Here is a 26,937-nt window from a genome sequence, read left to right on the forward strand (position 1 = left end):
CAGTTACTGTCACTAACTATCTTCTACCCTGGTAACTTTAAACTCATTCTGTCTGATCAATTATACAATGCAATTGTAAATTATTATAGCCATGTCCATGAAGATAATGAAAGAGTGCAGGCACTGCACATGGATTTTTAGAATGTCAATTTATTTTCTGAGAGGGACATCACGTCTGTCTCCATGAATGCAATCAATGCTAATTTCTTTCATAGATGTCTGCAATGATTTTTCAAAAAATGTAAATGCTTGTTGGCGATATTTAATTGACCGAAGCTCAAAATATTTAATGTAGCCTAAATGTAGGATACAAGATGCACCATTTAACTGATACAGTTCTGGGAAATTCTACTCCAAACACTGAGCACTGCAGTCTACACTGTAGCTAGATGCAGTACATATTCCACAGCTAAAAGAGATATGTCATCTGAAATGTGACTTCCTGTGTTCGTGGCAATTGGTAGGGAATGTTTGCGATTTGAAAACAATGCCTACCGTCTACATTAAAGGGACCTCCTGCAGATCACAAATGGGTCATTCCATGAAAAATCAACCAGAGGTGTGGGAGTTCCAATTTTGCTCAAACTTTGTGTAAATGTTCTATATGTTATCTATTCAACAAAGAACATCCAAAACATTAGCCTCATTGGATTAGTTGTTCAAGAGATACTGGCACAACTCTGATTTCCATAATACTGTTTAAGACTAGTAGATGTTTTGGTTAAGAACAGCCACAAGGAAAATTAAGTCAATTATATAATTTATTTAAGAAATATGCCTGGGCCTATTAGGTATATGTTGGGTCTGGGCAGAAAATGACCAAAAAGTGTTCGATGTTAACCAAGTAGATGGTACGATTCCAATCAAAATTAAACTTTACATTCTTCAAAGGATATAATAGGCCTACTTATGTACAAAAAATAAAGTTGATACTGCAATGCCTTAGCATTTTTATCAGTTCCAACAGGACCACAAAATCATATTAACCAACATATCTACAAGTGGTGCTGATTTAGTAGGTCATCAAATATATATTTTTTAAATTGTCAAGTGCCACAATTTAGCATTTATGAATGACCATAACTGTATAAATGACCCAAATGTGCAGTGGACCTTTGTGGTTCTAAAGTGTGTATTTTATTTAGGTTTTTGTTCACATACTCCCCAATCAAAAGTTCAGTGTAATTTTTTCTCATTGATGACATATTGGCAAAATGACATTATATTTATCCATCCATTTTCTAAGCGGCTTACTCCTGTTGAGGGTCACGGGGAGGCTGGAGCCCATTCCAACATACACTGGTTGAAAGGCAGGAATACACCCTGGACAGGTCACCTACCCACCCATCACAGAGCTCACACACCATTTACTCACACATTATTTCCCCAAGGATCATTTAGACTCTCGAATTAATCTAACGTTTTGGACTATGGAAGGAAAATGGGGTATAAGGAGGAAATCTGGTTTGAAGTGACAGCACTACTCACTGCACCAACATGCCACCCGAATTTATTGCTATTGCATTGCAACAGTGTAAGTACAGTCACTTTCCTTGCACATGTGGAGGTGTTTTTCTTCAGTGGTAACTGTTGCCTGGCACCTTTTGAAGCCTCCCCCGCATTTATATGAAATATTAAAATACCGGTGAATTTTGTTCTCCCAGTCTTGCCTTTCAGTTTATGTAAATTATCAGTGGTAAAAGAGTTCAGATAATTATGCACGTTGCCTTGAACAATTTATGAAGACAAATTAAAATAAGAAGGATGTCAGCATGGGGTCATTGCCAAAGCAAATGTCTTGTCAATTTAATACATCTGGAAACATATCCAAGAAGCTCCTTTATGCTTGTTAATTTATGAGATTATTGAGTTAAGAGTACTGTTACTTGATTGATAGCATTCAGAAAATCTGCTTAAGCCTGTCGACCGGCAAAAGTAAAGATGCTGCAACTACAGAAATACACTGACTGAAAAAGCATGTTATATCCATAGGTGCATTCTCTTCACTAAGCTGAAACAATGGCACTCGGTCCAGCGCTCCATTTAAAACGTCAATTTGAAAACGTCAAAAGCATAAAAGCAAGATACATACACACTGGTAACCTTACATGCACACCGCTCTCTAAACGACTGGTACTGTAATTAAAGCGTTTGTCAAAAAGTCGTCAGTGATAACGTTTCTGTCCTAGCCCTTAGCATGCAACAATTCAGGATTGTAGTGATTCGTGCATCACACACAGAAAGCCTCAAGGATGAGGCGAAATTAGCTTCTTATACCTACCAGCAGTTTCCAACAGAGCAGCCAGAACGATATCATCTCTAACTTACTAACGCACGCACATTTCTGCGCCAAAGCTACGTGCAGTCCAAATAGCCAAAGAGCGACACGTCGCGAGTAATTCATATGGTTTAATTTTTTCTGTTTGATGTTACTAGATCTATTGATTAGCGGAGGAAATCGAGCTGAAATGAACTCGGGCGAACAAAATAGGTATTGACATAAACGCCACTTGAATGTTCTTCATGGCCAAAACGGTTTCATTTCCCTCCAGCGCTCGCCACACAGCAGATTGTACACGATATATTTCAGCACGCTGGTGAGCTTCGCTCGAGCTTGCGCTTCACCCCGTTGGCTCCCACACTCATATCAGCTATTGAGTCTCCGCACTGCCCACACGTTTTCAACGCGCAATCGATAAACTAATGTTTCAAGGTCAACGCTCCTCTCTGAAAATCGTTGTTTCAAAGACATTGGACAACAAGTTATGCAGCCTATTGGATGTAGTAGGAGACCTTAAATTATATCACGTCATTATTTCTTCATTTATTTGCCAATGTTTCGCGAAGCCTATATTGAGCACACCTGGGTACATTTTGTGATCTAGCCTATCTCCTTCATCATTAGTAAATTCGATGGAACATAGCCGACAAAAATAATGTGCTTTTGCGGTTTCAGGTAGGCTACTAGTAGGATAATACCGATGAATCATAACTGCAAGCTGCTTTAGAAAATAAACATGTAAGTTCTGGCAACGCATTTAAAGAACATTCAACTAGATCGAATGTGCAGACAATTAATTTTGATAATCAAAGCCATGAAAACGGGTTAATAGCTCTTGCACGGCATGACTCATAATAAACAATTAATTATTTAAAAGGTAGACAGGCCTCAGATGCAGATGGTGTAATGCATTCACGTTTGTAAGTTTGTGGTTGAAGGCCTGAACAAGTCTAACCCGTACTTTCAGAGGGAAAGGTCAGCTGTGTCTCCCAATCACATCTGATTCCATATCTGTGTGTGAGCCTGTGTAAAACAGTTTTTTTCAGGGGTTCAAAGCAATTCATGTATTTCTCCAGATCAGTGAAGCCACAAATAATACATTATACAATGTTCTAAAAAAGAACAAGTAAAGTTTAAGCCAGTTGCCACTAGAATACTAACTGATGAATGATTTCAGTCCACTCAACAACAAAAGGTGTAGCACTGGAGTCAAAGGTGGTAAATCAGGCTTCAGGCTCTACATGAACATCAAAGTTGATTTCACAGGTTTTCATAATTCAAAGTGATTTATTTGGCAGTTGATTTGCCATCACTGGACTCAACTGACTTTCAGAACAGCAAATACAACAATATTACTCATAGACACCTGCTATGCTGTCATCTGCTGGCACAAATACACCAACATATTACTGGAATGCTGTATCATGTATTCCTTTACATAATATAGTATACCTGTTTCCATACCCTGATAATTGAATAAAAATTGTATTTTCCTTTGTGAAACTGATATATTTAAACAGGTGTGTGAAACCAGTCTGCTGGGATGTTGCATACAGTATGTCCTATGTACATATGTGTATAAGTATACTTCTTGAAATGCAAAAGCAGTGTCATATTTGTTGAATGTAGTTGAGCATTAGTTTAAAAAGTGTCCTAAATAAAAATTTTGAACTTCCGATCGGGCTGATTGAGCCATTAAGAGTAGAACCCAAACTAGCAAATGGTTCTCTATAAATTAAGTGTGTTCCCTTACACTGCACTAGAATGTTCCACACTGTTATCTTCCAACTCTAAGTATAAAAGTGCACTACGCAGTGTGTGGGAATGCATGACAAATAGAATGCTCTAACAGTACAGAAGATGTGAGATGAAGTATTCCCACAGCTGTGGATTCCTGTGTGGGTTTTATTTTGTAGCCCGCTCCACTGTCCACACTGATATTTATTTTTATTTTTCCACCAGCCCTGACACTTTAGCAATGATGCAGTGAGATTCAAGTTAATCCCCTCTGAATATCTCCCTGCTCACTGGTCCGCCCTGTTCCCCGCTTGCATCCCTGCCACTTTACATACTGTTCAATACAATTTGACCAAGTCCTCTAATACCATGGCATATGGCATATTCTATACAGTCTCCCCTGTGACAGTTACATAGGAACATGATATATAACTCCCTGTTTTGTTTTGGGGGTTTTTTGGTGTTAAAAAACAGAAACCTTTGTTTTTGTTCCGGGTCCTACCTTGTGTTGGTGCTGCGATTCATCTAGATCCGGAGTGCTGTCTGTGTTTACCTCCTGCTGCCCGATGGTAGCCAAGCCAGCTGGAGCCTGAGTGCATGGTAATGAGCCAATAGCTGAACTGAGTCTCCTGTGACACACACACACAAAAACATGCTCACGTGTATTCATGCAAGCACATAATTTTGTGAATTCATGCAAACGCACATCCAGTATACGCCTACATAGACTCTCATGACAAACCAAAATGGTATATTCCTGTATACAGTAATTCCCGGTATGATGTTATTGATATTATGATTTTATGATGATTTATGTCACTGGAGAGAAGTTAAATATTTGCTTGACATGCTATTTTTGAGCAAAACAATGTACTATTAATGGTACGTGCTGTGTGGGATGCCATACCATAATTAAGTGATATTCAGATAAAAATGATTGAAATTCGGCTATGTGAATGGTTAGCCTGTAGCATATGCAATGGTGCTGGATAAACAAAACAATCTGTAATAATAATGTACCAAGCTCAGTAGGCACTTATGGTCTTCGTCCTCATAATCAGCATCAGGTGTTATTTAATTTGACATTTGAAAACATTGCTCTTCCCACACATTAAAATAGGTACATGTTATTAGACTCTAATTGCATAAGGAACATCTTTAAAGTACAGGAAACAGTGAGTCAGGATAGACACACAGTTAAAAAAAAAAAGATAGATTGCTATCTCCAATTTGCTATCTCCAATTTGCTATCTCCCTTCATTTTACTTTGTCTGGAATCAAGGTGCCCTTTAACTTTGTTGGGGTCCTGGACTTGCCAAGACATTTCCAACAGGAAAAAGGTATAAAAAATAATAACATATTTCCTTGCAGTATAAGTGATCACAATGCTTTCATCACTACAAAACACCTCACGTTGAAGGCCACTATTCTCCCACTGGCATTAGTGTACTGTTATGCATAATTATGAGTCACAGACTTCTTAAAATTTATATATATATGCCTAACTACATTGTTTTCCTGTTTCTCTCTTCATTCTCCAATTCACAGACTTCTCCCTGGCTGGTGTTTCACTGCCCTCTGTGGCCAATCAAAAAATTGCAGTCTTTAAGAAAACTGCAAACTTCAGTGAATGCTAATTCGGGAATAAGGAATGCTGATTCGCTTAGAATGAGGTTGAGGTTGCAACCAACATGCAAATCTTCACACAACGACATAATTGTACCTTCTGATGCTAAATAGAACAGAAACATTTGATTAATTTAAGCTCAACCAGAACCACTTAAAACTGTGGAGGCAAAAACTGGGAGGTAAAAATATCAGTATGTGTGTACAAATGTATGTGGTCATGTATGTGAACAATACTGTAATATGTGTTTGAATAGTATTGGGAAATGCTTGTATTGCATTTGCAATGCAGTCATTTGGCAAATGCACAAAAGTTTTTATATTTAAAAAGGTAAGCCAGCATTTCCTTTTGCTTATAGACAGGCAAAGTGTTACCATCAAGGTGCATGTTTTATGACCTGCAGAATAAAGTAGGGAAGGTTAGTCTTGTTTAAATAGAATCATATAAATATTGTCTCAAAACCTTTTTACGGAAAACAGCTCATGCCAGCTTGACTGATTGGGGATGGTCGTTTTACCGCTGGGTTATGAGGGCAGAGAGAAGCCAGGCCAGTGAGATGCAGCTGCCGGGTGCTTAGAGAGACGAGGCAAGCAGCTGGTGAGAGGATGCTGAAAGGAGAGGTCTGGTCGGGGTGTATGGTGTAATCATTGGCTTAAGATAGAAAGGGGCCGCAACATTCACAGCTTGGTATGTCAGTGTGAGTGATTAAAGATGAACTCAAGCAGCCGCTGGGAGTCACTGAAATTGTGGCTGATTCTTGCCTGTCGTAGTCAAGACAAAAAGTTACGAGGGCTTGGGTGAGTGACGCTGTAGCCTCTTGGGTGCAGGAGTGGCAGATGTTGTCAATATAGAATCTGCAGGACTGGGTGTTTGCCACAGTTTGTCCCCAGAAGCACTGCTGGTCATCCAGGGTCATAGCACGCTGCTTAGCTGAGTGAGAAGGAGACACTGTGGAAAGTGCTTTAAAGTGATTAAAGCATCAATCTACAGGGGACCCTTAGCCAGAAGGTACAGGAGTTTTGTTTACTTCTGCTGGCTGAGCTTCAGGTGACGGGTAGACATCCAAGCTGCAATGTCAGCCAGGTACAACCGCCCTTTGGGTGTTGGAGGAGGAAAATGAGGATAATAATTTGATTTTATCAGCACTGAGCATGGCTATGCTATGACATGCCATGAGCAGAGATATTTGGGCCAAGTGTAAAGAGAAAAGCTGAGGAGGACCAAGCAACAAGCCCTGTGGGACACCGGTCAATAGGCAGGAAACATATGCCTTCCAGATATATTTTAATCGGTGTCTGGCATGTTGACCAGTTAGTTGTTGGTTTTTAGTTTTTGTTCCAACTGAGGCTTAATTACTTAAATGTAACTTGAGGTACAGCTAAACACTGAGGTACTGTAAATTCACACTGTACATTGTAGAATAACACTGACATTCTCATCTTGTGCATGGCATAGCCGATGCTAACATATCTGCAAAAATAACCAGGGACACTGATTTTTTAGCACATATTGTTTTATTATGGTTTAAATGAACTATATCAATTATATCAATTAATAGTAGTTACACAAAGTGCTAAACTGGTAAAACTGCAAAACTGAGATAGCAGCTTAAAAGCAATTTTCAAAGGCACTGATTCAGTGTATGTCACACAAAGAAGATATTTATCTAAACATTTGTATGGCACATTGATTTTAAAAGAAGCAAAATGCATGAAGAAGAAATTAAGGCTCTATTACCCCATTCTAAATCATGGTGACAGCTTTAGGTCTGATGTTATGGTACAGTAATCTTTATTTTTTATTAGATTTTGATTAATATATGTGGACATTGGCCTTTTTTTTTGGAAAGAAATACTTTGCACACTGTATAGCTCCCATGCATGCTTGCCTCACAGTACTAAGTACAGTAGCTTCTCTTAATCCTGGTACTGGTGACCCCTTGTCTGTGCTGGTCTCAGTTCCTGGGCTTGACTAATCTGTTTTTAAATTAGTTCTTAATTAATGAGGTATGACTGAGCTGTCTGGTCTGGATTTGAAATCCCTCAACAATAAATAATTGTAAATAATTTATAGAATGGCCATGTTGCACATGTTGTCTGACCAGGATTTAGAATCAGTCTTATACTCTACAAATCCCCCCCCCCCCCCCCCAAGGAACTTAGTAGTTAGGCAGTTTTGTGTTTTGTGTCATGTCATGTGTTCTTACTGATTGACAATAACTCTTCCTAACAATAACTCTCATCTTCTCAGACCATTTCATCGTGCTTACTAGCTTTATTTCTTGTGTGAATTTTCACACGCCTGTGTGTTCGTCTGTCTCCCTGTATTCTGTATGCCTCTCTGCCATAGTACTACTGTATGTCCTTGAAGATTTTATTTTTGTATTCTTTTCAACAGTATTTAATTGTGCCATGGCTTGGATGTATGGATGTGGGTGGGGAAAGGTATGCTAGGCTGGCCTAAGCTAGACTACCTGGGGAGACAGTCATCGTGATAGTGAGGAAGTCTTGTTTGTGGTGGAAGGTTGTTCCGATGTGCATAATGTCTTCACTTTCTCTCTTGTGGAGTCCTTACGCTGGGTACTACTGTACACCATGTCGCTTGTAGGCCATGTTGCATTGCAGGGTCATTCAGATCCTGCTTGAAACACTGTAGGGAAAAACAGAGATGGGGGGTGGGGGGCACAAGACCACATGTCTCCCATAATTGGTAAAAATTTGTACTCAGGATTCTATACAGCCTGACCAATGAAGCTGGGACCTGTTGTTCAGTTCCTGGATAAACTGTGTAATCATCAAGGGTCAAAACCATACTTAAGGAAAGTGGTACTGTCAGAAATGCAGGTTCAAGAGGCACTCCATTAGCCGGTCAAGCAGGCCCAGCAATGGTAGTTAGTATGACTGTGACTAACATTGTGACGGTGTCCTTGCCTTTGTCTGGTTGTGAAATAAGGATATTAAGATGCCTAGTCACAGCTTCAGACAAAAATGACTGAAAAGCAGTATATGCGTATAAAGTTAGCCCTGCAGTATAAATCCAGCTATGCCAGCTCGACCAGCTTGAAAATTCGGCTGATGAAGTTGGTCATGAGCTGGGTATGAGCTGGTCAACTGGCATGGGCAAGCTGGTCACTTGTCTGAGCTGGTAAACCAGCTGCCAGTTGTAGCTGGTAAAACCTAGCTTGAACTGTTTTTTCACCTTATATACATGCTATACAGTATGTTAAAATGTACCATTGAAATAATTAAAAGGTGTTTTACATTCACATTTACATGTTTTACTATGGTGTGAAATCATGGTTTGCGAATATTCCAAGGAATTAAATGAGCAAAGGTAAATGTTCTTCAAGCATTTATTTAAAAACAACCTGAAACACCTTCACACACACACACACACACACACACACACACACACACACCTGCATGGCAAAAAACACAGGTTTTATGGAAGTTACAAGTGCCATGGTTACAAATGCAAGCGAGCAAGCAAGCATGCACATTTTTGTGAGTGCAAACATGGGAACATTTTTGAAATAAAGTAGCAGTTTGAAATAGAATTCAGAAAATACACAAAAAAGTTAAGTATAGTCATTTTCTCCTTTTCTCTCTCAACAAGAGAGTACATTGGAAATATTTGCAACACAGCTGCACACAAATGTAGTCCCAACAAGTGATTTGTGTACTTCAGCCGCTAGATGGAGGTAGAGTTCAATTTAGTACCTTCCCCAGTTCATTTCTACATTAAACATTAATACTGTCCATGACAAGTGAAATGGTTAAAATGGTTTATGAAGCAAATATTTCCAAAGAAATATAAATTCTGTGTGAGCACAAATTATTTCTTCTAACCAGATGGTCAGCTTTGTTTCTTCAATCCACTCTACTTACTGTCTTAATAGATTATGCTCCACTTGGTAACAGGGTGGAATTCTATACTTTATGATAAATCATATACAGGCAGACACAAGAACATTCCCCACCATTCCCCACCATTATTACTACCTCTGCCTTCATCAGTACACACAATGAGTCAAATTAGAACATTTTAGCACTGTAGTAGGATGACAGGACTTTCTGTGCTAATAACACGAAGCTGACCATCTTGTTCATCAACACAACTTACTGTCCAATCAGACTTATACATGCATTATTAAGACATGGAGGAAATTAAGCACGTACAGGCAGGTGAGCTTTCCCAACATGCATTGCACAAGATGCCAGCTCGCCAGAGTCATCCTGATATTGTTACCATGCCAGGGAAGTAGTTAACAAACAATAGATTACATTAGCAAGCAGCAATGTCTGTTTCTGTTTTTAGGCTTTTTGCTACCTGCGGCTGCACTGTCCTCGTCCATCTCCCAGTCGGTGTACTGGCAGGGCCTGTACCCACGCTCCCGAGCCTGTACCGGGGCCCTGTAAGGAGCTATGTTGTTTGCGTTGCAGTTGCCTTTCGCGGGGTACTGACCTGTTCTGGGGTTGCTGTGGCCACGGTAGTCATCCGGTTGGTGCGACCACTGTGGGTCGCTGCTCTGGTCGTCCTCGTCGTCGATGACCACCAGCTCGGCCCGAATCGCCCCCTCGTAGCCCACCCCCTGCTGGCTGCCCTCGTCTTCATCATCCATTCTCTGGTACCCCATGAAGATCATGGTCACGGGCTCCGTTGAGTCCAGGTCGGTCGGGACGCCGACTTTCGAGTTGTCAGGTTGAGCCTTCCTGCTCGTGCCCTTGGACTCGTCAAATGGTACCATCCTGTAGTCCTCCCTGTGCTCCAGATAGGGGGACTGCCCAACGTTCCGCACGTTCACCGCTGATCCCGCCTCATAGCCGTTGGAGAAAGGGTTGCAACCATTCGCGGTATCCGGCCTGCCTTTGGAGGGGTGAGGAATGTGTGGCATCAGAGGCCTTGCCTGAGCCCGCATGTAACACAGCTCCGGAGGGGTCCTCGGGCAGTTCTCCTGGAGCCTGTGGAGCCCCTGGCTCTTCTGCTCCAGCTCGCAGGGGCTGGAGAACCCGGGCTCGTGGCGCTCTGCCCCAGCCTTCCCCCTCCTTCCCTTGGCCTTCCTCAGCAGCTCCTCGACCTCCGCCGGGGTGAGCTCGTCCACCCTGTGCGGGAGGACCTGGCCCTCCGAGCCGAGGGCGTAGACGGACTTTCTCCCGTCGTCGTAGACCTTGACGCCCTTCTGCTGAAACCCCCGGTCAGTGACGGCTGCCGTGGACAGGACCCGGCTCTCCCCTGTCCTCAGGTCCTTCTGGACATTAATCTCCATGGCAAACACGCCTGTGAGGGATAGTCAGCTCTTGAACCATCACCAGTGACTACAAGTACAATGTGCCAGCAGAGGTGACATTTTACATTAGGTGGCTGTGCCAATTTTCAGCGGTAACTCAGTTCTATCATAAAAAGTTGGCACACAGTGTGACCTGCATGGTGACACTGTGTTCCAACCTTCGGTACAGTTTCAGCAGCATTATGCCCTGGTGTAATTACATAATCACCAGCCTGACTGCATTTGTCTGTATATATTTCAGTCTTCTTCTGGCCACACTAACAATGTGGAGGTGGGGTGCATTATGTAAGTAAGTTTAATTATACAGGACTCAGAAAGGCTGGAAAGTTTGATGTAAAAAACACATTCATATGCAAATACACAGCCGCTAGGTTATAAATTAAGGTTATGAATGCCAAGCTATTAGCCACCGGAGAGAGCAGAAGGAAATTTTCTCATCCAGTCCAAGAGGTATGAAGCAAAGTAGAATGTTCTATATTTTGAAACAGTTTGTCTCCACCATGCGACCTGCATGGATTTAAACTTGTATTTCTATGGTTACCCTCCAGGGGTCCCCATTGGCAGTCAAACGCCATAGTCAAGGGACTAACTGTACAATTTAGTTTCTAATTGATACATTTATGAAAACAATTAGTTGATCAAATATGAGGAGAGTCAGGAAAGAAACTGAACATGGATGGACAATTAAATGCTATGAAAAGCATGTCTTTGAGCTGGTGGTCCTCACTCCTGGTCATGGAGTTACTCAGAACTTGAGGAGTACAGGAATCAATTGGTTAAGGCAGTTGATTACATGTGTAGTTACAGTTAAACCAATACTGTTATGCCAGAAGCAATACATTTTAAGGTATAAAACCTAGGACACCATTTTAAATCTCCCTCTCTTTGTCTCTCTCTTCGCCACTCTTTGTTCATGCATGGCTTCGCAGTTATACCACGACACCACACAATTGGCATCATACGTGAGGATTAGTAAGACTGAAACGTCTTAATTATCAATCCTTGCAATTCTACACATAGTGTAGAGGCATATCCCCTACATTATTTTTATTATTATTGTGTGTATGAGCAGCTGTTTAAAGATGGAACCATATGTAGACCAACTTATGTTCACAATAGTTCTACAGTCAAATTGATCTGTTACTCTGAATTACCCAGATGGAATCAGCAGGCTCACATTACATATAAGAAAAACATTTCATGCTCAGTTTAACAGAATGGCTCAAGGCAACCAAATAATGCTATTCAAATTCCTGCTGATACCTACTCTAGCCTCATTTGGCATATTAATTGAAGCCGTAAAGCAAACACAGGAGCTTTCCCGTAGGTTTACCATTAATGCAGCTCCATGCAGGACTGTTAATTCATTATCCTGTTTTGACAGATGGGTGAGTTTAGTTTAAGCTATAAAAAATCCATTAAAAATTAAACATTGCATGGACAACACGATGTGATGCCCTACTTTTTTTTGGGTGCTCCTTGTTTTCTAGGTCAGGACTCTTCTGTTTCTTCAGGTCAGGGGATTTGTAAGACGTAGGGATGTCTGGAAGCGCTGAATAAATAATCTGGGCTGGCTCTGCAAGAGAAAAAATGTCTCCTTTAGCCTGTTTTCAAGTACAACCCAGGAACTACAGAAACAGCCATTTTGTTTTTACCTTTCTTTCCATCAGTCTTTGCTTCCTGTGATAAAGAGAGGGATGGAATATCACAATAGTGTTTTGAAAACATAAGATAGATTGAAATACAGTTTTAAAGTGTATACAAAACAAGGACCTGTCCTACAAGTAAAATAATTTCAATAACATATTAAAATTCCTGCTTAAATAGGTGGTATCTATGGGACAACCCCGCAATTAAACAAGTGCTGAGCAGTGCTAATGCAACCTGCAATTACTGAGACAGCAACGGATGCACAGCCTCATTTAAACTGTCAATTGAAACTAACCTTTTTACTGCAGCTTAAGTATATAAAATAAACCTCCAAAAGTGCGGACCATCTGAAAGTGAATTGTTTTGCATTAACCTTACTATTAATACTACTCTTACTCTTTAGTAATTGCTGCAATAGGAGAAGATTTTGTATTTTATAATACATGATTACCTTTATTATGTCTAGGGGCGATTTCTCAATGGCTCTCAGTCGTTTCAGGATGAAACTTTCATTTCTTGAAATCACCATCTCTTGCCTCTCCAGGGACTCGATTTCTTGCTCCATCCTACACACGGCACAGAGTGTGACACTTGCAATTTCAACATTGTTTTGGATTGTGGCAGTTTTATTATTTTCTTTCGCTTGACACTGCTCACCATCCCTTGAAAAAGCGCACTCCAGAATTTCAAACCTGCTGGACTGTGTTCTGTTCGCATTCTTTTCCCCCAATTCCACCAGTTTATTCACCCCACTTTACCTCTATACACAACTGGGATCGTAACACAATGTGACACTGTAAAGTGTTAGTCACTGTGTGAAACACTATGCAACATGACACTGCAAAGTCTGTAACATTGTTACCCCGTGATATCTGTCCTTGGTCAGAGACCAAATGAAGATTTGACTTTCTAAAGACACGTATTCATTCTAACTGAACATATTGAATGGGAAAGCTACAGCGTGGTTTAGTCTCGGCCGGAGTTACCTCTGAATGTTGATCTGCAGGAGTTTGGCTTGCTGCTGGTGGCCCTGGGCCTGCAGTCTCCTGGCCTCCTGCTCCTGTGAGCTGTGGACACTCACACCATCCTGGAGCCATTGCTCCCTTAGAGCTTTTTTCTGATTGAATGATGGATGCACATGATCAACACAGCCATAATATACTGTACTGTACGTATATCAAGAGCACAGAAACTCAACTTCATATCATACTCAAATAATAAACTCTATATAAGCTCTATATATAAAAATTCTAAATAAATAAAGCTTTTAAATAATATTATTTATATACACTACATAGACAGTACAATCAGTGGGCACTTTATTAGGTATTTATTAGACTTCTGCTGCTGAAGCCTATCCACTTAGAGGCTTGACGCGTTCAGAGATGTTCTTCTGCATACCACTGTTGTAATGTGTGGTTATTTGCGTTACTGTCACCTTCCTGTCAACTTCGACCAGTCTGGCCCTTTTCTTCTGATGTCTCTCATTAATAATGCATTTCTGCCAGCAGAACTGCTGCTCACTGGATGTTTTTTGTTTTTCGCACCATTCTCTGCAAACCCTACGACCCGACTGTTGTGTGTGAAAATCCCAGGAGTTTCTGATATACTCAAACCACCCTGTCTGGCACCAACAATCATTCCATGGTCAAAGTCACTTGGATCACATTTCTTCTCCATTCCATTTGCTCTAAAAAACAGCCAAACCTCTTAACCATGTCTGCATACTCATATGCATTTAGCTGCCACATGATTGGCTGATTAAATATTTGCATTAAGAAGCTGGTGTGAAGGTCTACCTAAAAAAGTGGTCACTGAGTGTAGATAAAATAAATGAATTGGATAGAATTAAAACTAACAGAACACTGTTTAATGAAACACCTTCATATTCTCTGAATGTAAGATGCTGATATCGTGTGGCATCGCATGCTGGTGACACACTAAAACTTGAACGCTTGATTTGCTTAAAGAAAATCCTTTAAATTCCCACCTTGAGGTACTGAAGCTTTAACTTTTCCTCATCTACTTCTGTCCTTTTTTTGGCGATGTCCTCTTGAATCTTTCGCTTGTCCTAAAGAAATGTATACATAAACAGAAAGTAAATAGACCTCGCATGGTCATTTGAGATACTCCTTTCTGCAAGAGTCAACAACACACAAAAGGGTATCAATATAAGACTGCAATTCGCATCACACCCAACACCAAAACCCACCTTATAGTTATATAGAAAACACTTGGTTCTTACAAGGCAGAATGATATAGTGCTTTTGCTTTTCAGCCAATGTTCCCTTTTATTTTGCTCCCTTACACAGCAAATCAAAGCCCGTTCTACATCAGAGAGGTCAGGTCTGTGCTCCCTTGGGAATAAGCATGAGGACTACTACAATGTAAATTTCTTAAATCTTCTAATATTCATACTTTTTACAGGGAATTCAAAAGAAGCAAAAATATTTGCCCTTTACTTTTGTTTCATCCTTTAGAAATTGCAACTGAGAGGTGCTTCTTTTTAATGAGCACATTCCTGTACTTTGTCTAGCTGAAGTGGAGCAATCAGCAATCCAGCCACCTTATTTGCCTTAAGTGCCAAACCTGAAAACAACAGGATGCATTCCCCAAGTGAGCTGCACTTGTTCAAAGCGCAGCACAAACACTGTAAGCCTTGGTAAATGATGTATTAAGTTCAGAAAAATGTAATATAACAGGATTCATTATATTTTTTATCAATTGTACCAGTGCGCTCATATTATTTATTAGTCCCTAATACTATTTATCAATATCAATAATAATTCACAGGCATATATTAAATGCTTTATACCAGAAAGCAGGAAGGGAATGCTGTGTAGATTATTTTGCTTGTTACCCTCTGAACTGAATGACCACAACTGGTTATCTTATTAATGTGTCCGTCTGCCATTCAATATTCTTAAGTCCCAAGGATGCTAATGAGGCTTTAAAGAGTATTCTGTTTTCATTTACCGTGATGGCTTGGAGTCGCTCCTTCAGTAGCTCGGACTCCTCCATGGTGGTCCACGGTTGGTGAGAAGACAGTCGAAGGGGTCGTGTAGTCGGCTGCGGAGAGCCTGCTGCGACAGGGAGACAGGGGAAACGGACGTGTTTGACCGATGTTTGGCTCTGGGAAGGGGGAGGGCACCGATGGCTGCTGACTCAAATAGCTGGAGCAGACTGCAGTAGCTGGCTCCGCGATACGTCGCATTGTCACTTGCCATGAGCAAGGCTTTTCAGAGGATGGGTTAAACATGCTTGGTGATAAGTGCTTTGTTGTTCTTATTCATTGGGTGACAGAAAACAGGTAGCGATGCTTCTGTTTTCTGTCTCCGATCTCTTTTAAAAAGTTGAGAAAGAGGTCACTGTTCTCCCACACTCCTGGTTGGCTTGATTCTGAGTAGCAGAGCGCTCAGTGATATATTAATAGCACTAGAAGAACCAGAGATGAACTGTCAATGTCATGCTGCATATATTAACGGTGTTGTCATTCAAAAACATTATCGCTAAGTGACTGCTGCTAAGCTGTGTCTTTTCCACAGGGGCAAAAGCTTAAACCATGGGCTTGGTGTTAGAGGGCATTCAAATAAAAGCTATGAGTTATGAGGAAGGATCACGTTGCTTGATGGTAGGCCTTCAGGTAGTTAAAAGTATTTAACTGAAACAGAATTATAATACTTTATAAAACTGTCATAAGGAAGATGTTGTATGCCCTTAGTAAAACGCACATCGTGCAACTGTAATTTAATAGAGGATGGTAAGCATATTACACAGTAATTCTATTCCATTTATCAAACAGAAGTGCTTACAGAGGTAATTGACTTTGTTAAGGTCCCTGTGAGCAGTTATTGATACTGCAGATGCCACACAGACTGTGTCACTGATCTAAGTAGGGGGATAGTCCCCAGGCATCACAGGAATAGTGCCAGGGGTGACACAGGAGCAGCAGAAGCATGATTTGCAGAAAGCGACAGGACTCATTCACTGCGTGACTTTTGGTGTCAGAGGAGGTCTCTCGGGCAATCACTGCTGCCACCACAGCAGGACCCCTTCCTGCCAGTTTACTGTCAGCCAGGTTTCATTTGATGATAAATTTTAGATTTACACTTGCTCCCCTCCCCAGTAACTCAAGAGCATGGTATAACTGGAGGGCAAGAGCAATTTCAGCTCCACAGCTGGACACATTCAGAAACTGAGTTCTACCTTCAGACTGCAGTGTGCTACTGACTCTACAGCAGTTCCTAATGCAGGTTATTGGTGATTTAACCCTATCCACTCCAAAATCATGTTCCAATATAAGAACAAAAATATATATTATTTAGAAGATGCATGAATAAACACATTGTTTTTTTCTTAGCTCACCTTTATCCCATGTCCAGCTGACATATATAATTTGTTTTGCAAATTATTCGATACAGACATATTTATGGAACCAAATATCCCACCTGGTTATAAAGCTACAACTGTTTTCTGTCTAACATTGAAGTTTATTTCATAATCCCTTCAGACATTTTTGAGAAAACCATATTCTTGCCGGAAATCTACCGAAGCAAATGCCATCTTGAACTACTTCTTATTGTTCTGTAAATACATTGCTAGGTCATTTCAGTACCAAACTGATGTAGAACATGGCAAGCTTCTTATATGTGTCTTTCCTACCCTCTTTACAACAAGGTATAATGTGTTATATTCAGGCAACAGACAGTATCACTGCCTTTGCATGGCAAAATGAATAAGCATACATGTGAAAGGGTGGAAAGGGTTAGCATGGCATGATACGAAGTTGAAATAAGTTTATAATGCTCTAGATTCCTGCAGATAATTTATTTAATATTTTTTACAATTGAGATGATAAAACTTTACAGCCTTATTACACTGTATTTTATCATGTTATGTCATAAGACATGCGTGTTAATTTTAGCAGAGCCCTGGCCCTTGACTTTAGCATTGACACCGGTGACCTTTATTCACCAAAGGGCACATCAGCATGTTTACTGCCTTTCCTTTCCTTCTGTGTGAAACACAAAACATCCCGCTTGCCGTCGGCCTGTCTGTCCCTACGTGCCTTTAAGGCCACACGCAGCATCCGGAATGCTGACTCGTGGGACACGTAGTGCCAGCCGCTTTTTCCCTCACAGCTGTTCCTTAGATTGTGGAGCGACCATGTGTGTCCTCTCAGGGGAGCAGAGAGGTGGAGCTGTGGTTTACAAAGAGTTCTTTAAACTGCCTTTATTTTAGGATCAACCTCCCACCCCCCTCCAATTTTAATTATTCAATATGTAATTCATCTGATTACATTCACCATTAGCTCAGGAAGTAAGAGCGGTTGTCTGGCAGTTGGAATGTTACCGGATCGATCCCCTGCCCTGGGTGTGTCGAAGTGTCCCTGAGCAAGACACCTAACCCCCAATTGCTCCCACCGAGCTGATTGGTACGTTGCATGGCAGCCTATTGCCGTTGGTGTGTGAGAGTGTGTGTGGATAGGCAACAATTGTAAAGTGTTTTGGTTAAAAGTGCTATATAAATGCTTTCCATTCACCAAGTCAAAAAGTTTTTACAATCAATATACTGTAAGAAATACACATAGATTTAATATAAATTTTAACTGCAAATATGACTTTGACAGGCGGACATAATTTTTGATTATATATGTATAATTCTTGGTTGTACACAAAATGTTCAAAACATGTTCATTAATGTTTGCAATTATTCATATCAACAAGACGATCAAGTCAACACAAAGCACTGTTGGTTACACTGTGCCAATATTAAACCATTTCCATTTGTGTTGCTAGACAAAGTTCATCTTTATTACCCTGCTCAAGAATTCAACAACAGTGATTGAACCTGAAACATTTTTGGTTCAACTACAAGTGTAGTTCCCAGACTCCATTGCCACACAGCCATCCAATTACTTATGTATACAATTTCCTTGTGTGCTGATTCCTAGTATACTGTTTACCTGGTGTAACTAATGCTGTTGCAAACAGATCTTTATATCCCTGGATAGTTATTTGTCATACCCTTGGATGATCTTGAGGTCATCAAGTTCTGGTTGGGGCTAACAGTACATTGTCAGGGTTTCTCCGAACATACAGAAATATTCAAACCAGTTGGCCATGTGGAGGTCTGCTAAAACTGGCTATGTTGACAGAGACAGGTCCACAACAGTATAACTCAACCTGACAACGTACACTTCATATTAAATAAAAGTGTTTAGAAAATGAATGGAGCAAAAGGACACAATTACAGCTGCCAAATCTTATATAGCCAGTGTAGAAAATGGTCAAGTCTTCAAGATGACCAAAAGTGTAATGGTGAAATATTGTTGTTCATGTAAAGGATGAATCCGTGTGTTGGGTGAAAGAGGCAGTGGACACTGATATAGGCATATGGGTCTAGATGTGTGTATGTATGTGTCCTGGTGAGGTCATATGTGCAGGTAGGGGGGCTGTACATTGGCAGTTTCCTCCCAGCTATTTGACCACGGCTTTGATCTCATTCTCTCATTCCTATTATCTGACAAGATGTTTTCACTTTTATGAGAGGCAATATTACCAGACATGCAGCCATAGCACAGTGAGGCAGGCACAAGTGTGATTGTGTAAAAATAGCAGGCCACACACAGTTGTTCTGTTACTAGGCTACTGTGAATGATACAGCATATTACACTACAGGTCCAGATCTTTACAACCTGGGACATAAAGTAGCTACAGACTACACTAATGGGCAAAGTCATTCCTTTGTCTCAACAGGAGACTGGGAAGGTTTAGGCTTGTGACACATTGAAGGGATCAGGCTTTTAACGTAATACTAATAATACTAATAATACAACAACTACTACTACTACTACTACTACTACTACTACTACTACTACTACTACTAATAATAATAATCTAAATTGTACTTCCCTCTAGGGTCTTTCAGCGCACTTATCCCTGGTTATGGGTATGCACTTTGTTGTACGTCGCTTTGGATAAGAGCGTCTGCCAAATGCCATTAATGTAATAATAATAATAATAATAATAATAATAATAATAATAATAATAATAATAATAATAATAATGAATAATAATACACAAAAAAGGGTGCATTTACCAATCTGAATAATAAGTGTAATAAGTATTTAATAAACTTTACGCTTGAATTGGATAGCGTACCAGAAAATACAATTGAACCCACCTTTCAATTTGACGCTTTCGTTGAGGAATTACGTCCTCTCTAATCGTTTAATCGCTCGGGGTTTACGAAGCAAATCCCTTGAGGCATCTGCTCTCACAACAATAACTAAACAACATTATCACCAACGTGTTTAGTCTTTCATAAACATGCAGGCTTCTTATATGCCAATTAATATTCAATTTCATTTTAATTTAGAGAATGTGTGATACAACGTTCTCTAAATTGGCAACTTTTTGTGTGTGCGTGTCTGTGTGTGTCTCTGTGTGTGTTTACTTAGCACTTAGGACACCTGCACATGTTTAGGAATAAAGAAATCGGAAAAAAGCGTCGTGCAGAATTTAATGACAGTGTCAGGTACTCTTTTGCAGTGAATTGTTTAGAGCATGTGCAGTTCGCGCATGGTCCCCATGTTCACTTTGCAACTACTGCTCCAGTTATATTTTTAGATCAAGTCTAAATATGTAAGACACAGAGTACATTGAAAGCATTTTGTCATTATGTTGATATGGTAATTGTAATAATTTTGTTATTAGTTTGTTTTTGTATGTCATTAAGCAATTACAACTCCAGACCCATTCTACTGTATCTATTGGTCGTTTTTAAGAGCCTCCAGATTGGATTGATGGAGGAAATAGCAGCACAGTTGGAGGTATTATAAGATTATGAAATCCCCTGAACTCCCTCTACCACACAATACGCGGCAAAATATGTTTCCCATTAAAAGAGTGGAAAATAAGGAAACTCCATTCATACATTAAGTTTAGATCATTTGTTTGCTGTGCGAAACTAAGGATACTCATCGGAGTTATTCCATATAATTTTGAATTTATCTGGATCTATTTTCTAACTCCACTTTAAAGTCGCAAAACAGAATACTCACCAGTTGTATGCGGGACAGTCTTGGTTGGCGCGCGCAAGATAGCGGTTTTTAGTTTCCAATGAGCAGTACGCAGTCCTGCATTTCAGAGCTGTCACTTAAGGTATCCTGCAGTGGGCTGACAGTTGAGTCTGCTTTGCCAATGACTGTCAACTTGCCCCTGGGCCAATGAAAATGGGTCGCGTGTCCTGATGGAACAGCCCCTAGGCACATTCAGCCCTTGTCAAAGGCGCGCCGTGCGGTCGTGTGCCTGCTAAAAAATCTCAGCAAAATAAATTTACCGCAAAAAGTTTAGTTTTATAGCCCTCTTCTCCGACTGGCAGAACAGCTCTTCCAGCATTCTCCACACCCTCGGGAGTCAGGCTGGTGCAGACGGCTCTGACGGGCAATTAAGGAATTACTGAACTTCAGAATTAACCTCAAATGCCCTGCCCTTACGCCACACTGTCTGAGTAAAACACTTTGTAAAAGTGAGAAGTAAAAGCCCAAATTAATAAAAAATAATTCAAGAACTACTTCTGAGGCCCAATTGACATAGATTAGCTTTAGTTTACAGGTCATTTGGTTTATGCAGATTTACGTTGTGTTACAAAGGCAGGCTTTAACACAAACTGTGTTTATAGTAACGCAACATGTGTGGTCCTTAACTGGACATAGAGTTGTTAAAAATGACGTTATATGTTATAGGTTTTTAACACATCTGTTTTGAGAGTGTATAGTTGGGTTGATATTTTTTCCCAAACAGCACAGTGGGTAATTATTTATTTCAACAGATCTCTACTTTCAATTGGCATAAGTCAATAAACTTTCTTTGATGGAGGGGACTTCAGTGATGACGCACACATGCAATTCAAAATATAAATATGATGCTCTGTGTGACCTTTTGTGTATCTTTTTTAGAAAACAGTGTTTGTGGAACAAAAGTAGTTGATATTTTACTGATGTCTAGGTTACATTTAACCATGCTGAATATAGGACCAGCTTATTGTGTGTGTGTGTGTGTGTGTGTGTGTGTGTGTGTGTGTGTGTGTGGGGGGGGGGGGGTTAACTAAGGTGACTTAATTAGTTGAATTCAGTTTGACAAATGCACCACTGGGTCTCAAAATGAGCTCATGCGTACATGAATGCTCCCATAAACTACTAATTAAACAAAAATAGGTGCAGTCAAAGACAGGTCATGGAGAGCAGGATGGTGTCAGACATCGCTATGCTCTAGTTTGTTTATTTGTTGTTCTCTGAAACCACTCTAAAATATTTCCCGCTGACCCTCTAATTAATGATGATGTGCTCAAAATCTGTGGGAGATGCAATCAGATAGCTGTCCCCCTGGGTTGTTCAGTTATTCACAGTTGCTACTTCCTACATGCCGTCTGTTGTTGGAAATTCACTCAAGAGACAACTGCTGAAAGTATAGTCTAGGCACGACATGAACATTTTCCAGTTTTTTGCAAAAATAAATACATAATGAAGGAGCATACACAATCTATCGTAATTACACTCCCACATAGATTATTCCTAATGTTTTTTTTACTGATCCCCATAAAGGGAAGGTATTGTGATAGGTGTGCCCTGCTGCTTTTAAAAATGTACAAACAGCACTTCTGTGCTGTTATTACACCAATAACTCAGTCTCTCTCTCCCTCTTTATTGCTTAAAAAACCCTTTTAAACACTCAGGCAGGACACTTAATTATCAGTTAATAGTAATAAATTCCCATGATTTAAAGACAAACTCTCATCCCTGAGTATATTATATGACTCTGGTCAGGCATGTGCAGACAGCAGAATACACACATTTACATGAACGTAAGAACCAGCAGCTGAACACCAAAGCAGAAAATCTGTTTTTCACCCTAAGCTTGCAAGTCAATAAAATAAATGCAGGGATTACAGGCTATGAGAACCTTAAATAACAATGTTGCCCAAGTAGAGTGACATATTAACTGTGTGTTGTGCTGTCAATCACTACTAAGAAGCAGAAGCAGTGTTACAATCTATGGTCAGTGAAATTAAGTTAGCTGTAAAAGGAGGTTTGTAAGGAAAGAGATTGAAATGTATCTCTCTCCACAGCAGATACCAGTATGTTTGAAAACATTTGGGTCAAATTGTTTTTCTGTTTAGGATGAATCTGGCCAGGAGGACAACACACCCGGTCACTACAGGGTTAGTGAAAGCAGCACTAGACACAACAATGGGCCCAAAGATGTAAACCTCAAGACAAGCTGCTTAACCATCTCCTCTGAGCCTGACTGTCAGTGTGTGCAACACATGAAAAATTGATTCAGTTTGAAAAGGTGAAGGGCATTGATCTGCTCAGCATGTGAACTGAAGCTCAGAAACCCTCTTCTCAGCCCAGCAGTAGTGACACTAGCAGACACACCCTGCCCCCAACTGTATTCTGTTAACAGTCGTCCTTAAATAACAACTAATGTTGCTTGCTGTTTCAGGGTGAACAATATTTTGAGTGATGACGGTGAACTTTATGAACTGTAATATTAAAAGTTATACAATATAAATGTGAACCAATTTCAGTACAAATAGTGATTGGATCACGATTAATTGCATCCGCAGCAGTCTACTCTTTGATTACATTTCTTCAGGTACCAAAGAAAGAATTGAGGCGAAAGTTTGCCAGCTCTGTGGCAGTGTCTTTAGCAGCAGTTATGTCTCTGCTCACAGACTCATTGAACAGTATGGGGACCTGCAGCACCTGGACTTGAGCTGCGTTCTCAAACAGTGCAAAAGTGTGAGCCTGTGTTGTGTGGGGACCAAGGTCAATCCAGTTTAATGCCTCAGACTTAGATTTTGGGCACTGTCTGTTTCCTGCCATTTAGGCTCTCCTTATCCTTCCCCCAGGGCACTCTTGGCTGTTGCTTGGCTCTTGGCTGTTGCTTTGAGTCCTTGAAATGACTTATTGATTCATTTGTTGCGTTCGCCCATTTGTAAGTAAGGGTGGGGGCTCTTCATTCAATACAGTACACTAAAATATAACACAATGAAAAAACACACCCTTGTCTCTGGATAACCCCATTGGCATGGTTCCACAGGATTACTTGACCTACTTTTCACCATAATGCAATTGTGTGGTCTCTCAATCTCTTTCGATGATATCCCCTTTCTCAGATTATTGGAGACATTTAGTGCACCAAATTGTTCACCACACCCACATGGCAACCATTACACGTAATGACAAGCCTTGGGGTAAAAGCTCTGGACTGTTCTGTGAGAGAGTGCTGAGTTCTGGCCATTGTTCTGGTGTCTGGCCCTTGGATGATATGGGCAAATTACCGAGCCAAGAGGCAGCTTGCCATTGTCATTCATTGGGGCGCTGTTGGACTCTTGAGCAAGGCCCTTAACCCACATTCTACCAGGGGGATTGTCCCCTGCTTAGCCTAATCAAATGTACTGGAAGTTGATTTGGATGAAAGTGTCAGCTAAATTACAAACTATTATTATTATTGTAATTATTATTCTATGAGGAGAGACCTGACCCAATACATCGATTTGAGGTATGGGGGAGCTCTTTCATTCACTGCCCTGTAGGGTAGCACCAATGTTTTAATCTTGATGTGAGCTGTACCAGATAGCTAGTAAAGGGATACAAGAAGAGGTGTGACATGAGCACGCTTCGTAAGACTGTAGCTGTGAAGACTTGCAGCTGCATTCTGTATGAGTTGCAGGGTTTAGAGGCTGGCAAGAAAGCACCTGAAATATTCCAGGAATGAGTCTATCAGAGCTGTTTATCATAGGTGGTCAAATAAACCTTTTCATTCACTGAGAATGTATCAACCAGGGTTCATATTTCAAGCAGAATTTCACACGGTTGCAATAGTTTTCAATAATACGAAGTTGCTGAATTAACAGATTTTGCATTATTTATTTGTACAATATGTGTTTCTTTGAAGAGGCTTTGTTCCCTGTTAGTCATCAACAGACACAGTTTTGTAACCTGGATATTTAATGACACTTCTCAAATGGATTTGTAGTTCTCAATTTCATTCAGTGGGGGCAACATACAGTATGTGATGTTCCCATGTTATGTTCTGGATTTTAACATTTAGCTGCAGTTTTATCACTTACTCCAGAGAGTCAGTAGAACAGCATGCAATAGCTATGTCCTCTGAACAAGGCAAGAGTCTGCTCTGAAAGCTGATGTCATCGCTGACTCTATGATTCTTGGCTGTCAAATCTTGCCTTCTAAGGGAGGCATTTGTCGAGGCTGTGTGAAGCACAGCTTAGCTGGTGCACATCTCATAAAATGCCATGCACAAAATGGATGTCATTCTGTACAAGCCATTACAACAGTGTTAAACACATCCCTGTGCCAGAACACTCCCTCCTGCATGGGTCTCCTAATTTGTGATCTGAGAAATGCTTTGGCTCATTTTGTGTGACCTGTAGATACCTGTGGTTGAAACTAACATAATCCAGAATCAGCCAAAACTATAAGACACAAGGACACTGCCCCAAGAACAACAGTATCAATTACATAAGGCATATTTAATTGATATGAAATTACAAAGAATGGATGACAGTATCATAAAATATAAAAATAAACAGTGTTTATAATGCAAAAATGAATGGTCGCCCAAGGCTTTGTTCATACAAATACATGTTAATGCGATAGTCATCAGTAGTACCATGTACGAGTTCTCAGCAGAGGTCAGGAATGTCCTTGATTTCAGACCTTAGGAAAAGCCCTATATCCCTATGGGCACAGTCTTTCAATGTTTCACACAATTATCTGATTTCCATTGTTGTGCCATGGCAACAAATTAATGCTAAGCTCCAGGAAGAAGCAAATGTGGATCTTTCCTAATCAGAGCCTGAGTGTGTGTGGGTGAGTGTTCATGTATGTTCATCTATTCATATACAATATTGTTAACAATTAGATTAGTTGGACATTAGACAACACGTTAAGTTAGCCTACTGTCACTTTGAAGTTTTATTTATTTATTTGTTTGAGAAAATCACCATATTCTCTGTTGTGCTTTCCACCAGCAGATGGCAGTACATTCCAACAGATACTATAATGCCACGACCTTGTTCTGACTAAATTAAAACATAAAATGGCCCTGATAATCACATTCTGTAGATGGTCAGTGAAAAACCTGATGCTACAGAGAGATTGGAAACACCCAATTTCTGATATGTTCATTAAATGAATGCAATCTGATTGAATCAAAATGAATAACTCACCAGCAAAGTCGTGTTTATGTCAACATAATTTTACACTTTATATGATAAGCGGGAGGAGAAGAGTAGACGAGGAAAGCATAATTTGACAGTCCTTTCATTGTCTTTTCTTGAGTCTTGTTCAATTATTAAATGGATGAAAATGCTTGATTCTTGTATGCTAAGTGCGACAATAGATCCTTAATCATGTGTGCTGATGTGCTAAAATGACAGATGCGACACGTTTTCCACCGTGAAACCAGAGAAACCTCCTCGTTGAAGTAAATGTGCTGCGGAAAATGCAAGTGGGCAGGGTCAATTTGGTGTTTGAGCGTGTCGGGTGTTGGAGCCGCTGTTCCATCTGAGCCCCATTCCAGTTTCATTATCCACTATAGACGGAGCTCAAAACCCAGGTGGGTGCTCCCAGTATGGAGCTCAAATGGGTGACAAAGCCCTAATTAGCAAAACTTTCAAAGTGGGAGATTTTGGGTTTGGTTGAGCCCCTGCCAGGATATGACACCACCCGCCTCCTCTGCCTGTACTTTCATCCTTCTGTGTTTTTTCGACGACACGCTTCAGTTTAGCGGTAAGGGCAAGCTGCCAACGTCAAATGCAAATGGCTTCCTCCATATGACAGCGTCTGTCCATATTGTCCTCCATATCTGAGAATGTTTGGAGAATGCTGAAATGCCTTCCGCTTTCATGGCAAATATACAATGCCCAACATAGGTTTAGGTGTTTGTAATGCACATATTTGTTTGTATGTTTATGTGTGGTTGAGTGTGTGTGTGTGTGTATGTATGTATATGTTTTTGTTTGCGTGTGTATGTGTGTGTAAGTATGTACACGCTTATAAGGTACAGATTGAATGCATTGATGATTGCATTTTCTTTTCTCTGGTGGTCTTGTGAATAGGAAGCATGACAATGACATGCTCTGTCCATTAAAACTCCATTCCAGTTTTCTGCTCCATTCACTCTCATTCATTTGTTTCACCTGTGCTTCATTTGTTGTCTCCACATCCCACTCCTTATATGTACTTCCTTCCTGTCTCTTGTCATTAATTTCACCTGTTCCTGATCTGTTCCCCAGTTCACACACCTGATTCTTGTTTCTTCT

General features: G+C 40.4%; 1 protein-coding gene across 2 annotated transcripts; it reads right to left on the bottom strand.

Annotated features, from left to right (window-relative positions):
• Positions 1 to 7,451: 7,451 nt before the first annotated feature.
• On the bottom strand, positions 7,452 to 20,742 carry palmda (palmdelphin a). Of its 2 annotated transcripts, none has more exons than XM_061243233.1 (9): positions 20,648 to 20,742; positions 15,559 to 15,665; positions 14,573 to 14,653; positions 13,569 to 13,699; positions 13,034 to 13,148; positions 12,588 to 12,612; positions 12,395 to 12,508; positions 10,110 to 10,922; positions 7,452 to 8,294 (listed from the first exon to the last, which is right to left on the bottom strand). In XM_061243233.1, exons 2-9 carry the CDS (start codon positions 15,601 to 15,603, stop codon positions 8,272 to 8,274), a joined length of 1,347 nt encoding a protein of 448 aa, XP_061099217.1. In that variant the 5' UTR covers positions 15,604 to 15,665; positions 20,648 to 20,742; the 3' UTR covers positions 7,452 to 8,271. The 2 variants fall into 2 exon arrangements, with proteins under 2 accessions (XP_061099217.1, XP_061099218.1); XM_061243234.1 differs by having other exon boundaries at positions 15,559 to 15,662; positions 20,648 to 20,705.
• Positions 20,743 to 26,937: the final 6,195 nt, after the last annotated feature.

Source organism: Conger conger, chromosome 5 (genome assembly GCF_963514075.1).
Source record: "Conger conger chromosome 5, fConCon1.1, whole genome shotgun sequence".
Classification (NCBI taxonomy): Eukaryota; Metazoa; Chordata; class Actinopteri; order Anguilliformes; family Congridae; genus Conger; species Conger conger.

Excerpts from the sequence above, each read along its gene's own strand:
- palmda (XM_061243233.1), bottom strand. The coding sequence starts at position 15,603 with ATGGAGGAGTCCGAGCTACTGAAGGAGCGACTCCAAGCCATCACG. Across the intron at positions 13,700-14,572 it reads TAAAGCTTCAGTACCTCAAG|AAAAAAGCTCTAAGGGAGCA; the intron begins GTGGGAATTTAA and ends TCATTCAATCAG. Across the intron at positions 10,923-12,394 it reads CAAGGAGCACCCAAAAAAAA|GCGTGTTTGCCATGGAGATT; the intron begins GTAGGGCATCAC and ends TATCCCTCACAG.